The 15,781-nt window shown below is 42.2% G+C and overlaps 1 protein-coding gene across 1 annotated transcript; it reads left to right on the top strand.

Annotated features, from left to right (window-relative positions):
• The first annotated feature begins 2,479 nt into the window (after positions 1 to 2,479).
• On the top strand, positions 2,480 to 14,507 carry LOC147233378 (zona pellucida sperm-binding protein 3-like). The gene is made up of 11 exons (XM_086148138.1): positions 2,480 to 2,905; positions 2,994 to 3,096; positions 3,484 to 3,602; positions 4,376 to 4,494; positions 4,701 to 4,804; positions 5,224 to 5,401; positions 5,576 to 5,693; positions 6,505 to 6,632; positions 6,791 to 6,885; positions 7,143 to 7,280; positions 14,455 to 14,507. Exons 1-11 carry the CDS (start codon positions 2,480 to 2,482, stop codon positions 14,499 to 14,501), a joined length of 1,575 nt encoding a protein of 524 aa, XP_086004264.1. The 3' UTR covers positions 14,502 to 14,507.
• The last annotated feature ends 1,274 nt before the right edge of the window (positions 14,508 to 15,781 follow it).

Below are 15,781 nucleotides of genomic sequence, written 5' to 3'. Positions count from 1 at the left end.
ACACACACACACACACCTCCCCTTTTTATTTCACCACTGATCAGTAGAAGATAAAAGGCAGTTCCTGACAATAGCAGCCTTTCTTTGCAGGGTTGAGCCTTACGGAGAGGAAGGACAGTAATGTATTCCTGTCGGTCAGTGTGTTTGTAACGGGGGAGAGCCGTTTTAACTTGTTTAGCCTTCAGAACAGTTTCCGTCAATGAAATCAAATCATTGATTTACCCGCGTGTCGTTCCTGGAAAACTCCCACCACCAAGTCCACAAATGTCAAGAGCTGTTTAAAGCATGTTTCTAAAACAAACCTATACATATATTCTGAATAGAATGTATATTCTGAATTTAAGATAAATTAACTGTAAGGGAGAGAAGATTATATACTTACCATAATCATACATGGATATCTGGATGAGACAGAAAAAAATATAATCATAAATGTATGGCTTTCTACCTTGTTCCACAATGTATTTATTTTTCTTTTTGTTCAAGTGTAATAGTATGAATAACAAGAGTTGACAAAAGGATATACGTAGAACTAAATAACTGAATAAGTAAGAAACATTATACTTACATTCTGTCAATGTAAATCTTGTTTTGAGAATGATTACCATATCCATTATTGCATTTTGTACTTCGTATGAACCATGACTGCTTGAGCGATGTCACAGGTCGAGCTCTCAGAATGCAAATACATCATTCCTCAAACACTCACCCATCCCCCAAGTAGGATGAAAAACACACGCAGTGGACCACATGGGGGACTTTATATATTGAATTTAAAAATGTTTTCCTTTTTCTTACAAACTTCATGTCATGAGTCATTCATCTTAAATTTTGCCGAACAGATTGTATGATAAAACCTTCATTCGTTCATTATCTATGAAGGGTCAATGTCGCTTGAGGGCTACACTCTGGCCCAGCTGTCATTGGCTGATCACAGGGCTATGCAGAAACACACACACGACCAATTACCCACTCATTCACACGTCATATATAGACACACAACCCTTCATCCTCTCAATCACAGGTCATATAGAGACAAAACCATTCATCCTCTCATTCACACGTTATACAGAGACACAAAAAGATTCGCACATCATACAAAGGCGTACATCCACCCACCCTCTGATTCACACATCATATAGTCAACCAACCATTCACTCCCTTATTCACATGTCATTTAAAGTTGCGCAGCCATTCAGACTTTGAATTGTGAGAGGAAACCAAAGGAAATCCACAAAGACACCAGGAGAACGTGCAAACTCCACACAGAACAGTTCCCTTTCCTGTCGCTATTGAACCACGGACCGTCTTGTTGTGAGGCAATATTTAAAATTTGTGTAATACCCTATTCCAAACTCCAAACTTTCATATGATTACAAATCCAACAGAGGATGAACATGATCATGTAAATTGGGTTTTTAATACAGCACGGATTTTGGTTATGTAATCACGCAAGTGAAACCATTGTTAAAGCAGATATCTCTATACTGGCTAAATATGGAAGACCAGTTAACCATGAGAGGTAGTTGTTTTCAAAGGCGATAGTGTTTTGAAATCAGCCTGAACCTCAATAAAACCTCAAGATTGCAAAAACTGTCATGTTTGGAACGATGAGGACAAAGCAACATTTCAGGATATATTTGTCCTGAACTTCTCACCCGTTCACAGTTGTCAACTGGCCCACTTCTTTTCTTTCTTTCTGTTTTTTTTTTTTATTAAATCCATTCACAATGTGTTCATAACAAGCCCCCTTTCACTGGCTCAAGCCATACACCCCGTTTCCCGTCACATGTCACAAATCATTGACCGGCGAATGCCCGCACATACTTTTGCAGTGATATTTGTGAAGTATCACAGAGGATGATCATAAATCCTCATTTTATGAGCGGCTCTGCTGAGCTCTGCAAACTGTTGGCTACATCGCCTTGACATTCAAGACCGCGGCTGCACTAAAAGCCAGAGTTCAACCTCCCAGAGAGCGTTGACTGATTTGTCTCATGAGGGCAGTGAAATCGCTTCACTGTTGGGGTCAATCTTTGTTCATTAACATCATGACAAATGGAAATCTACCAGACCATACACTTCACCTTTAACCCATTCTGAGACTTTGCAATTTTCTGCCATTTTCCAAGTTCATGCATAGCCATTTATATGACATGACTGTCTTTGAAATTAAGACGGTGCGCGTAGGATTAAAATCCCACGATATACAGAGTTGACGGTAATAAATAGTCTGAGGAATTGACCTTTTGGAGCGCAGAGCCGAGCTGCGGCCATCTCATTTGCAATTCTGTTCAGTCGAAAGGTAGACGGGAAAAAGGAAGGCTTCGAAGACCCAGTCATCCAGGCTGGAATCCAATCAAGTCATTAGGGGAAGGCGGAGTCTGAGCCAAGTTCATGTCGTAGTTTTGGTCAAAAGACAAACGCGGCAGAGCAGCCGTAAAGCTCCGAAACCCCCCAGTTTTCTGTGATTTCTGTCATGGGGCTCAGAGAGGTGATTTTGTTGGGGTTTGGGCTTCTCTGGTCAGGTGGAAATCTTTGCTTTGGTTCCCAAAATACAAGTATTAATACAACGTTTAAGCCAAGAGAGCATGTGGAGGCGGGCTTACTGCAGACAGCAGCTCATCAGTCAAACAAGACTGAGCAAAGTGAGCGGCCCCACTCTCCCGTCAGCTACCGGCTCAGGAGCTACCGGCTAAAGAAGCCAGCTGCTAGTGCTGTGCAACAGAAAACACTCCAGCTCCTTGTGGAGCAGATGCAAGGTTTGCAGAACCTGCAGGGATCGGATGTCAAAGAGCTGACTCCGGAGCTGCAGGAGCTGGGGGACAGAGTCCAAGCTCAATCATTTACACCGAGGGCGCTGGTTCCAGGCCCAGATCTGAACCCCCCTGTCAGGGAGTCAAAGGTACTTCTTAAAAGAAAAAAAATGGAATTTTCATGCGGTCTCCCCTATGATTCGCAGAGCAAATAAGATCAGTGTACATCTATTCTAGGCGGTGGTGATGTTCGAGCAGCAGGTGCCAGCCCCGGCTGACAGCGTAGCTGTGCACTGCGCTGACCGAGGGGTCGACGTGGAGGTCAAACAGGATTTCTTAGGTAATGGCTACCCGTCTCTTGTTCTGAGGTGATAGATTGCCGTTTAACACGACTTTTACTCCCAATGTGTCTGAAGAGTAAAGTCAAGGTAGAGGCCAGAAACGGAAAATTGAATGGAGCGGTGTAGACGGGATGCTTAGTGCTCATTACGGCAAACGGACAGGCTCCGGTTCCAGTAATCAATACATTTCCCCTTATTTCTTCACTCCGAGAGCGGCCATTCTGGTTTCTCATTTGACATCTTTACAGCGACGTATTAAGAAACCTTTTTATTTGTCCTGTGGCCGAATCTGTGAGTGTTATTGACCAGGCCGGGGAAAGAAATAGCCCCAGGTAATGGTACTGATTTAAGCTGCCCCCCCCCCAACTCCACTCCTTTGTTTGCAGGAAACGGTCAGTTGATTCACCCCGATGATCTGACCCTAGGAGGATGTGCTGCACTGGACACCATGGACCACATCCTGCAGTTTCACAGCGTGTTACATGGCTGTGGCAGCACAGTAAAGGTGTGACTGTTTGGTTTGGTCATGGGCGACTTACAGCACAGGGCCACACGCTATACAGGACTGGAAAATTAGAATATTGTGATAAAGTTCTTCTGTAATGCAATTGAGAAAACAAAAATTACTTTTTCATGATATTCTAATATTTTGAGAAAGGATTTTTGAGTTTTCTCAAGATGTAAGCCATAATCAGCAATATTAAAATAATAAAAGGCTTGCAATATTTCATTTGATTTGTAATGAATCCAGAATGTATGGCGTTTTTGTAATTGCATCACAGAACATAAGGAACTTTATCACAATATTTTAATTTTCTGAGTAGTTTCAGGTCTTGCTCTTAAGTTACCCTTCTGTTCGAGTTCAACTGAGTTAAGGCAAGCGAACGACTTTGTTGGGTGTTGGCAAATAATTCTTAATTTGAAGTTCGCTTGGGAAATATTACTCCTGAATTGAGCTTGGGGATGTGGAAGTAATAAAGTGAAGCAAATTAAACCAGAAATTCTGAGGTTGGGTATTTTTATCTTGTAACTAATTTTAGGCACCACATTGTCAGGTTAGATTTTTGTGGAAAAGCTTAATCTTTGAGCCATAATGGCCAGAATTTACAGATTAGTATTTAATAGAGAAATTACTTTGCGATTCAAGCAATTAGTTTGTCAAAGCGGCACACTATGGGACGCCTTCCCAAAACTATTGTCTAAAGACTACTTATTCTGGGTCTTTCTGTCATGTTATGTCTTTTATATTGTATGCTTAAAGGTGCACTCCCATTCTAGATGACAGAAGAAGCCCTCATCTATACCTTCTCTCTGATGTACTCCCCGGCAACCATTGGCAGCACCTCCATTTTTAAGACGAACCCCGCTGAGGTGCTAATTGAATGCCACTATCAAAGGTATATTTTGGTATATTTGGCTCACCGGGGCCCAGATCTCATCCTGCTGTCGATGCCGGATAGCGATATTTATCTTGTGACTCTTTGATTTAGACTCCCGTCTCTATGGTCTATCCATGTAAATATTATTTTTATTGGATTAAAAGTCATCTGGACAAAACCACTCTCTTGTGAAAAATCTACTCTCCCTGTAATTGTTCTCACAGGAGGCATTATGTGAGCAGTGATGCCTTGAAGCCTTCTTGGAAGCCATTTGCCTCTGATGTGTTGGCAGAGCAGCAGCTGCACTTCTCCCTGCGTCTCATGACAGGTGGCCACACGTCAAAAAACCAACAATCTCGGAGACGATATTCCCCCATGGCGGCGGGGGGAGGGGGGGAAATCTCTGATTTTCAGCAGGCAGTTTGGATAACTTCCTCCATGATGGCTGTAATTGCAGTTGCTGAAGGCCAGGCCCACTTTATGTAGACTGTTGAAAGACCCTGCTTCTATAGACGAGAGGGACACTTCTGAAACATGGTGATAGTTGCAAGTTGTTGCTGACCAAACAGGGTCAGTATGCAGCTGGCAATGATTTGGAAAAGACCCCCCAACGCCATGATGGAGATGCTAATTGCCTAAGGCTGTATCCAGAAGTTGGCCCGTCATCTGTATTTCTTGTCCATGCAGACAATGTCGCCCCATCTTTTAATTTCTCCTGTATTTGATTTTTATTTTTTGTTTTTCCAGAGGACTGGCAATCGCAGAATCCTTCCAGCGTTTACTTCCTGAATGACGTTTTGTATATTGAGGCCTCGGTGCTCGAGGGTCACCACATTCCTTTGAGACTCTATGTGGACAACTGCGTGGCCACGTTGGACCCCGACCCCGGATCTGAACCGAGATACTCCTTCATCAACAACCATGGGTGAGAGGCTGAAACTCCAGCAGACAGAAATGATAAACATTTAAGTGTAATCATAATTCCAGTTTATTTTGTCAGCACTTTGAGAAATCGTACCGCATACCTTTTAAGAGTATTATTTGTCCGATGAATAGTTGGAATGAGTGGCTGTTTCTGTATAAATGAATGCCATATAAGGTGTCTAGCTGATTCTAAGCTGATGGGAGCCAAGTCTTACTTCATGCAGAGAAGCCAGGAGGATAAACTTCATTTCCAGCTTAAAGTCTTTAGGTTCCACCGAGATCACAGGAATTCGGTAAGTACGGCTTGCGCAATATGTGTTTATACAGTTTTCAAAACAACAGATCATGAATCAAACGTTTATTCAAGGGATCTGGCCGGTGTGAGATGTTTTGACGGGACCGGCTAAGTTGTGGGAGTCGTGAACCTTTTTAAAAAATGGTTTTGTTTTTCCTCATGTGTTACACTGGCACATTCTGTGTACATTCGGTAAGTGTTGTTTGACAGACATACGGCACTCAGAGGATCCAGTGGCGCTTACTTTCCGACTAAAGGCATGGAGGCACTCTCAGGATTGTATGGCAGGGATACACTGGATCCCTGCCATAGATATTAAAAAGTATCACTTGAGAATAACTTTGGCTCGCTGTGACTTCATTATTTTGACACGTATTTCAATATACTATAAAATTAATCCATATTGCTACTTCAGACCCCAGAGAAGTATAAATGAAACCTTCCAAATCTTAAAAAAAATCCTGCCCTGCAATGAAAACAGTGACTATGGATGTCTCGAGATCTCGCCATGTGTTTCTGGAGTTCATCTGTGTGTATTATATCATGGCTTTGTGCAAAAACATACTTTTGGGGCAACTTTAAATGAAAGAAGTATCTCAATTGTGATGCTTAATATGCTTCAGGCAAATTTATACACTGAATTCTCTCACTCGTATTAAGTTTTGTCAACCGTCGGATGAAACTTGCTTTCTCTTTCTTGCTGATAAATGACTTAAATGACTGCTTTTGATTGGGCAACATTGAAGATACATAACAAGGTTGCAAGCCTCATACTGGCGAAGCTAATGTTTGTGTTGACTCGTCTGCAGAAATATACATCTGATGGACTTTCACCTTCCTCAAAGATGTACATCACGTGTCGTCTAAAGGCAACGGCAATGTCTGTCCCCATTGACTCAAGGCACAAAGCATGTTCATATATAGCTGAAGCCAACAGGTTGGTTCACAAGAGCGTGAAATGCATCCGGTTGTCTAATGGTTAAATTACATTACGTGAATGGTTGTGTCCTGCAAACAGTCGCTTGTCTCCTCTGCCGTGCTACGTACAGCTTCACTTGGGTGTCTCTAAAAGAATATTTGTTTGACTCCGGACAGATGGGTGGCAACAGAGGGCGACAACAAGGTGTGTAGCTGCTGCGAAAGCAGCTGCGGCGAGCAGAGACGTACAAGAAGCCTTGCAGCAGATGCCGGTAAAGTTGACAGAAGATTATATCTGTGGGAGGCACTTTGAGTCACAAAGACATATACTATCCTTATGGAGCCACCATGAAAGAATCAAATAATTACCCTCCGTATCAACTAAAGCAGAAGATGCACACATGTCTTAATTACACATTGATCTTTTGACAGATTTATTTTTGGCAAATGCCTTTAATTAATCATTAAAATAAAAAAATGGGTGTGGGTTTTTCCCCCCAACCCTATTGACTTGGAACTCTGTCTCCAGATCTGCAGTGGGAGGGAACAGCTGCTCTGGGCCCTGTCCTCCTGCAGCAGAGGATCCTGCAACAGGAGTTGGTGGCGTCTTCTAAGCTTCCTCTGACGCAGGCAACTCAGACCCCGAGACTTCAAATACTTAACGCAGGTATGAAGCAAACAATGCGGGGATGGGTGCATCCGGTCCTTTGGTCCTCCGCCTCACTTTCGGGCACTAAGAAATGGATATCATTATCTGCTTCATCCACAGCTCCGCTTTTTGCCCTGATATGTGGACTGGCTATAACAATAACTGGAGTGTTGCTTGCTTCCTTGGTCGTTGTCACTTGCTATAAAGTGTACAAACCCACTGTCAAGGCTTATACCTGAGTGAAGACAATAAATATTTACAACCAAGCATCTTTTTTCCTTTTTCTGGCTGAAATCGACTTCAAACTGAGGTGATTAACTATAGAAAAAGAATCTGCACGTATGAATTTGTTGCATTCTTTGTATTATTCCCTGTGCTCTAGGATCAACATATATCCTGTGGTGCCGATTTAACTCTGATTAGCCATAATATTTATATTTAAGCTTACAGCGCATCAATGCATTGTTCTGACTTCTGTGAGAATTATCTTTGAAGATATGAGGATTGAACCTTAACAATTTGAGGCCCTGTGTTGAATTTTAATGTTTTGACCAAACTTTACATCACAAGATGGCTCAGGCTTCATGTAGTGGCCATTTAGGAAGCAAAACTTTTTTTTTTTTTTTTTTTATTTCCGTCTGTCAAACAATACAAAGAATGCTTTGCCTGAAATGGAAAAGTAGCAGTACTTGGCGCCATGCTGTGTGCCACCACATAAAGGGCCATCCTGTGGAGATAGTCATATCTTAGCCTCAGGCCAATTTGAGGGCTTTTCCCTTAAATTCAACCCTCACCAGATTTGTGCCGGCGGCGGCGGGTACTTGCAAAATGGGGCTCATCATGAACTGTTGCTCACAAGCCCAGGAAGACAAATAGATATAATTAAAAAGCCCATAAAAGCAGGAGCAGGGGCTTTTATTACTGTAATATGTGAAGGCCTGATTTAATGGGGTGTTTGTTCCTGTGTGTGAGGCCGACTGCTGCGTTAGTTTATTGCCAGAGCAATACTGATCCCCCCCCTCCCATCACCTACACGCCAGAGGCTAATAAAAAGCCATACCTAATGATACACCAGCAGGGCGAACGACAGCGACAAGTATGCACACTTCCAGTCCCAGTGACAAGCCTCTCCCTAACAAGATTCACTGAAACTGGGGGAGTCTTTGTTGGGATTTTTTTTTACCCCCCCCCCCTCCCCAAGATCCTTGAGGAAAAACAGAAAAAAAGACGAGAACAAGAAAATTCTGGCAACTAGGTGGTGTCCACTTGGTGTGCTTCGGGGAAAAATGTAGCTGGAGATTTTGCAGTGGCATGACATTTGTTACATATGGCTATTGATGAGCACTCTGGGCATTATTTTGGGACATAACTATTTTCTTGTTGGCTCCCCTCAGTCTTTTCGGAGAACATTTGGAGAATTTAACATATGCTTTGGAGTTCACGGTTTTCTTTGTCCTTATGTAAGGGAGTCCTCTTTTACACCAAAAGATATGATGGCTGGATTACAAGGCCTATTGGAGTGTTGCAACAAATAAAGCAGTTCAATGCCTTATGGTGCAATAAAAACCATTATGTCATTCTTAGATTATGAGAAAACCAGAGAACCAACTATTTTGCCAGGGATGAGTGAAGTAGATGAGATTATGTCTCATTAATTTGCTGAAGAAATACTCCGGCTGTAGCTGTGTTGTAGCTTTAGGGTAGGAATTGAATTTGATATTACCGGGATGGAAAGATATGAGCTCTGCACAAGGAGTGCCGAGGTCAGCGGGTGAACAGCCTACATATTTAAAGCACTGTTGCAGTCGGCATTTAAGACTGACAGGAGTCCTCCCACATTTTTCGGGGGAAGCAGTCGGGCACATATCTGTGTCTGCCTGTGATATGAATGCAAGCGACATAGTTCCCATCAAAAAAGCGTTCCGCAGGAAGAGATAATATTCTGTCAGATGATTTTTTTCTCCTCTGTGCCATATGGGTTGTGTCTGAGAATCCACGATCTGGGTTTTTATAGGTCAATTGGCACATTCTCACATTTCTATCACATGGCATTTTGATAGTTCTGTTGCCCCTGTGGATGTTGAACATTTTGCAGAAACTGTTTTTGTAAAATAAGGATACAAATGAAATGCTAATAGAATACGTTTGCAAACAAATGCCTATAAATAGTTTGAGTCTCACACAAGAGCACAGGGTTCTGGTGGAAAGTAGCAATTGCAGGGCCTGGAATTCACTTAGCTACAAAACTGCCCCCTCGCCTACCCCTAGGTAGGGATGATTACATTTTTCACAGGGTGTCCGGGCTTGATGTGTGTTTCCCTGGAAACACACATTAAGTTATGGGCTGATCAAATGCTATATATACGAAAAGTCTGAGCTGATATCAACCAAAACACAGGGGTTGTCTTAATCAAATCCAGCTTTCATTTCAGTCATTCCAGTTAAAAAATCTTTATTGGTATACAGATAGCAGATAAACACAAGGACTTCTCCATAGATCTTTCCAATACAACTGAGCCCCCCCCCCCCCACACACACACACACACACACACACACACACACCGGGGTTCAGCTACTAGTGACCAATAGCATCCATTCAATTTCACAGTGCTCACATCCAGGAGCGGCGATGTGCCATGACAAGAGAAAATGGTAGGGCCAAGGTAAAATTTGCGGCAATTTGCATCCTTGGCAGTTATCAGATTGCTATTGTCTCGGTCTGTCGGCTCTCTATTCCTGGTTAAGAGATGTAGCAATAAAACGCAGGAGGATGTCGGTGCCTTCAGGGCTTTCAAAGCAAGTAGCAACATTTGGAAAAGAAAAGAAAACTTTGCATTCAGTGAAATATTGGATAGAGGTTTCACTGAGGGATGGGATCATTTGCTGATATATGTGGCACGAAACAACACTTAAGCCGACGAGGGCAGCTGTGGCTCAGTTTGTAGAACAGGCCGCGTCCATTTGGAAGGTTTGGGGTTTGATCCCCATCTCCTCCTGTCTGCATGTTGAAGTGTCCTTGTGCATAAGTCCCGAATTGCCCTCAACGACCCCATTGGTGCCTTGAATTGCAGCTCTGTGTGTATAAAACTTTCGAGAGTAAAGTGCCTTATAAGTTGAGACCATTTACCCTAAAAGCAATGCCAAATCTAAATGACTTACCAAATGTGAAATGTGTTTTGTTTTTTGTTTCGTTTTGTTTTTGCAGACACTAATTAAAGTGTAAATTTCGACAGCTGGAAAAAGAAAGATTAATATAAGGGGCAGAAAGAGTCTAAGCAAATATTTTGAAGCCAGCCTATTGTTTAGCAGATAAGCATAATAGCTTGGCTGCTTTTCAGCCCTCTTTGAGGGTCCTTATACTCAATCTTGGGAGATAAAGTTAAAAATGCAAAGTTCCCAGCAAAAATGCGTGTTGGCTCATTTATAATAATCTTTCATTTACATCACACTACAGGTTTAATTTCAGCAGGTTACAACAAATGCTTGTTTTAGAAAAAAAAAGGGGAGGGGGGATTCCACTGCAAAACGCACTTTTGCACATTCTGTTGAACATTCAGTCTGTGAGTGAAAAGTGCAAATGCTTTATTCTGACCGCATACAGCCATCATCAGGGAGAGGTTACCCCCCTGCAGGTGTTGTCATGGCAGCCTGTTGACAAGCAAAGATATATAGAGTCCTGAATCAGCCATTTTTACACACAGTATGTGTGGACAAAGACACATAGCCTGCAAGCATAAATGCATCTCAGAACTCTGGCACACACACCCTTCCAACATTAGTAATGGTGTGTGTCCGACAGCCAGCGGGGAGCATCCCCCTAGCGTCTTGCAGCCATGACAGTATTATCGCTGTCGATGGAGCACACTGGGAAATATTGTTCCACACCATTGGTGTGCGGGAGACATCCACATGTGCCACACAGGAGGCAATGACAGGAGCCATTTTCAACACCTCACACACTGTTTGATGCTTTTGAAGAAAACACAACATGTGGATGACCCTTGAAACAAAAAGCCATGGGTTATTTTGCAGCCAGGATGGATTTTGTGGACAGAGACAGGTGATGATTATCACGGAGGTTCTGTTTAAATAGTCCTTGCCCTTTAAATTCAGAAAACATCACCGGCCGCTATCTGATCTTGAACATCATTTTAGGTTTGAATAAACACCAAATTCTTTCATTTAGGTCATGAATACTCTTTTTTTTTTTTTTTTTTGTAAGCCAGTTGACATGTTCTACCTTGCAAACACTATTGGATATGCGCACAAACATGCCTCTGACCCCTGGCCGGGCCCGTAATTAACCCTCTTAATTAAGAGAGAAAAAAGTTGCTAACGAAGGAAATGGATTTAATTACCCTGCTTTGTAATGCGGGCAGATGTGCACACTGCAAAACATTCACATATGTGTCGACGCACACACGCACTCACACACACACACACACACACAAAACAATTAAGTCTTTCTTATTCTGGCTAATGGCTTCAGTGACTCAGAGCCTTTCTCATTAAGACTATCAATAATATGCTGATTACACGCATCCACCGGTTTCCTTTATCAGGGCACAAAGGGACGAGTGAGTCCCTGAGATTTCAGGGGCTGAGCTGTCTATCTGTGTGACCTTATCTGCTGAAATAGATGTCGGAATTGTTTGGTTCGAGAAGCTATGAGAGATTCAGCCTCACTCCGTCTTTATTTCTGTCGCTTTTTTCTTATCTGGATGGCCATGTGCATCCTTCATTAGGAAGAAATACCATCGAAATTGCACAGCTGAGGGGCCTCTATAATCGTGAGATAAAAGAATGGTAATAAGAGAAGTCACAGTGACTTATAGCTTTTGGATTTGACTGCTTGGCATAGAGTTCGGCGAAAACAAGTTTGTGCCTTTGGAAGTGGTCTGTCACACACGCGCAGGCATGTATACCTTTATTACTTCAGTTTGACGTCTATCAGATATAACTGTCTGACAGGATGATTAGGGGTGGGCTATGAAAGATGGAACAAGTCAGTTCATCTGTGATAAATTTAGGAACACATATTACCTTCAACCTCAAGGAGTGGCTTAAAAAAAAATCGAAATCTTTATTCCATTGAGGGTGAATCCAAGATCGGAGTTTTTATAACGTGGGGAAGGCTACGAATCAATGTTGGTGGGGGTCAGAGAATGAAAACAGTAGTGTGACAATTATGACCGTGATCGAATTTGGCTGAAATTTATGGTTGGCAGGGGGCGGGTATCAAAACATTAGTCTGATCTCATCGGTCTGCCGGAACCTCATCGAAATGAAGTAAGTAAACAAATTTTGTTGAATGATAATAGAAATAGCGGGCCATATATAGTTGGCAGCTAATTCATTCATCGATTTAAACGTTGCAACTCTGAAATAAATTGAAAGGTAGGGAAGGTTTATTCCAATCTTTCAGAGGGGAGGCCAGATGTGCCAGAATTTGCCTCATATCCTAATAGAGTGGATAATGGCGGCAGCTTGTTTTATTGCATGCTGGCTTTTTCTGCTTAGCTGCAAGAATCCACACAGGCCAGATCTAAGAGTGGAGCTTAAACTGATGCCAGATATGGGCTCTTCTAAACTCTGACTGATGGGCTAAATTCTGACCCACTGTGCCAAATGTTTTGTTTCTTCATCCCAGCATCAAGTGGAGAGTGAATGCCGTGGTTAAATATCATAGGAGGTTTTTGCCGATAAGTGTCATTCATTGCTGATCAAAAGCAAATCTGCACACATTTGACTCGCAGCATCGCTCCAGTTGTGAATCTGACTGGAAGAACTTGAAATCCGGGCGGGGCGGTGGTTAGCGGTTCCCACCTCGCAGCAAGAGGCTCCTCGGTTTGAGTCCAATAAGGGGCTTTTCTGTGTGAAGTCTCCATGTTCTCCCCGTGTCAGTTTGGGTTTTCCTCCCGGTTCTCCGCTTTTTGTCAATGGTCCAAAAATCATGCAGCACATTCATCAGAGATTCCAATTTGCGGAGTCATGTGAATAATTGTGAATGGTGAAACACTGTACGCTCATCTTGCTAAATAATTATTTGATTCGTCAATAGCGAAAACACATTTAAGCAAGTGAGGCCGAGATTGTACCTCTCAATATTCAACTCCGTCATGACCAGAGGTCAAAATTAGCAGAATTCCCTTCGACTACAATAAAGGTGGAAATACTCTCGTCATAAGAGTGAAAACCACCGGGCTGGAAGAAAAACTCTCTGTTGGACTCCTCTGCTGAAAATTGAATTTGCTTACAAAAAAAAGCTCAATGTCACACTCAGTGGACCGGTGGCGAGGCATCTCACCCATTCCTGTAGTTTAGGAGGGAGATCTCACACACTTGCTTTGATAAATGGGGTAAATAATAAAGGAGGAAAGGAAGCTTGGGAGATGCACAATTTTGTGTAACCAACGGTGCTCATTGGTGACTGTGCAAATATATATAATCATCTATAATATATCTTTAATGTCTAATGAGTACTCTGAGCTTAAGCCAAAGTAAACCCTTGAGCGTTAAGCAGTCATTATCTATAGAATTGCATGACTCCTCGCGCCTTGCAAATTCCACCTCCTTTTTTCATGAAAACCCTTCACGGCTCATAACATCATAAACTGTAATGAAACACGAGCGGAACGACAAGAGAAGATTAAGTCATCCAACACAGAGGAAGCAAAAAGATTGAAATGATACAACAAGCAGGAACACAAGAGGTTTGTTCAGAGGGTTGTAAGGGTTCTGCCATATCATTGATGGGTGATCTTCACTATCAGCACGGAAAGCATTACCCAAGACTAATGATGCAATCCTGTGTGAGTTCTAGGAAATGAAGTCATTCAGAGTTTAAGAAGTAATATAGATATTGCTTGCAGCTACTTGAGGCTATTAAAATTGTTTTTTGTTTTTTTTTCTAGAACCATGCTGTGTGTTGATTATTTTTTTCCCTTCTGCACTAATCTTCATTGTTGTTTGTTTCTTTATCTTTGTTGTTTAAGGGCAGGGTACACCCCCCTTTTAAAATCCAACAATATATCCATCAATAATCTGTAAACTTCCATTTCCCTATATTTTCAGGTGCGTCTAAGAGTGTGTTTCAGCCCGAGGGCAGGAAATGAAAATAGACAGGCGTCTGTCACACACGGGAAAACAATAGGTCTGTGCTTTGACCTTCAGTCTCTTCCTGCTGAAACAGACACTGGGTTCCCTCCCAGAGGAAAGGAGAGGAAAATGGTGAACTGACCTGCAGACACACCTTCACCCCGATCCCCATCCCCGCTCGCCTTCACTGCATCTCCAAACATCCCGGTGAGGACCCCTGCGCGCTCTCTGATCTTTGCTGTTTTTGAGTAGGTTCTATTGTTGAGATTTGTTTTTTCATCCATGCTCTCGGGTCTCTCGAGGCCGCCCACGCCTCAACACACGGGTTTGTTTGTGTTCGGAAACTGCCGTAAATTTTCCAATCTTGTTCAATTTTGTGTTTTTGTAACATTATATGGTCAATATAATGTTGTGATTTTGTTAATATCACATAAGGCCTTCAAAGTGCCCATCTCATAATGAAGTTTTTGTCTACCTTTCACCAAGTTTGATTCCTTGTATAAATAGCACGTCAGAGGAGGTTGTAGTTCAATGAAAAAAATTCCAACGTAATGAAATGTGACCTATTCTGGTATTTCAGTTCATTTTTGGGTCATTTTGGCAACATTTTTATTTTTTAGTGGTATTTTTCGCTGTTTTTTTTTTTTTTTTTGTGCCCACAGGCTTAATATAGTCTTGATCATCTTTGAAATTTGAACTGAGCAGTGAATGATATGAATGGATATCAACTGATGTATTGAAATCTATTTCATTTATATTGTCCATCTGTCTCTTCAGGTCCATCAAGAAAACCTAATATTGAGAAAAATACATTATAGTCTTTTGCATGGCGAACGACCATGAGAAGTAAATGGCTTTTGTCAAATCTAAAGGATGATCACGACCTTTCAAAGCTGAAGACTTTGATAATATTGTTGCTCGGATGGATTTCTTGACCAAAGCCTTTCCTGTAAGCCGCTTCCAGTTATCAATTCAACTAAAGTTAAATCAAACCAGCGTGTTTTATCAGCAAAAGCTCCTGGAAATTAAGTATTTCTTGGAGACCTGGATTCCCGGCAGCTCTTCTCAGCTGTGCCAACAGCGCAGTCCTGAACCTCTCCTGCCGGAACACCAAACACACGAGACGAATCAATCGCAACGGGAAGCTGCTGCACCGGCTGCAACTTCAGACAGATGTAACTAACTGTAGAACAGATGTCTTTTTTTTTTTGTACCAAAATAACATCAGATCATACAGAACCTGACACCTTCATTTACGCTACAGGAGCACAACCACAACAAAAGGGCCCCTTTTCATTCATTCCTGTTTTAGATGTGGTTTTTCTCCGCAGACAATGGGGAGAAAACATTCTGGATCTCCTGCTTGATGTGGACTCTTGTGTTTCTCGTTGGGAATGCGCCGTGCGGTGTTTGATCTCGGC

Source organism: Fistularia commersonii, chromosome 6, assembly GCF_037954325.1.
Source record: "Fistularia commersonii isolate RoL2024-O1a breed Wild chromosome 6, RoL_Fcom_v1.0, whole genome shotgun sequence".
In the NCBI taxonomy this organism is placed as follows: domain Eukaryota; kingdom Metazoa; phylum Chordata; class Actinopteri; order Syngnathiformes; family Fistulariidae; genus Fistularia; species Fistularia commersonii.
Note: the sequence above shows the minus strand (reverse complement) of the source record. Positions and strands in the feature narration are given on the sequence as shown.

Excerpts from the sequence above, each read along its gene's own strand:
- LOC147233378 (XM_086148138.1), top strand. The coding sequence starts at position 2,480 with ATGGGGCTCAGAGAGGTGATTTTGTTGGGGTTTGGGCTTCTCTGGTCA. Across the intron at positions 6,633-6,790 it reads TATATAGCTGAAGCCAACAG|ATGGGTGGCAACAGAGGGCG; the intron begins GTTGGTTCACAA and ends GACTCCGGACAG. Across the intron at positions 6,886-7,142 it reads AAGCCTTGCAGCAGATGCCG|ATCTGCAGTGGGAGGGAACA; the intron begins GTAAAGTTGACA and ends CTCTGTCTCCAG.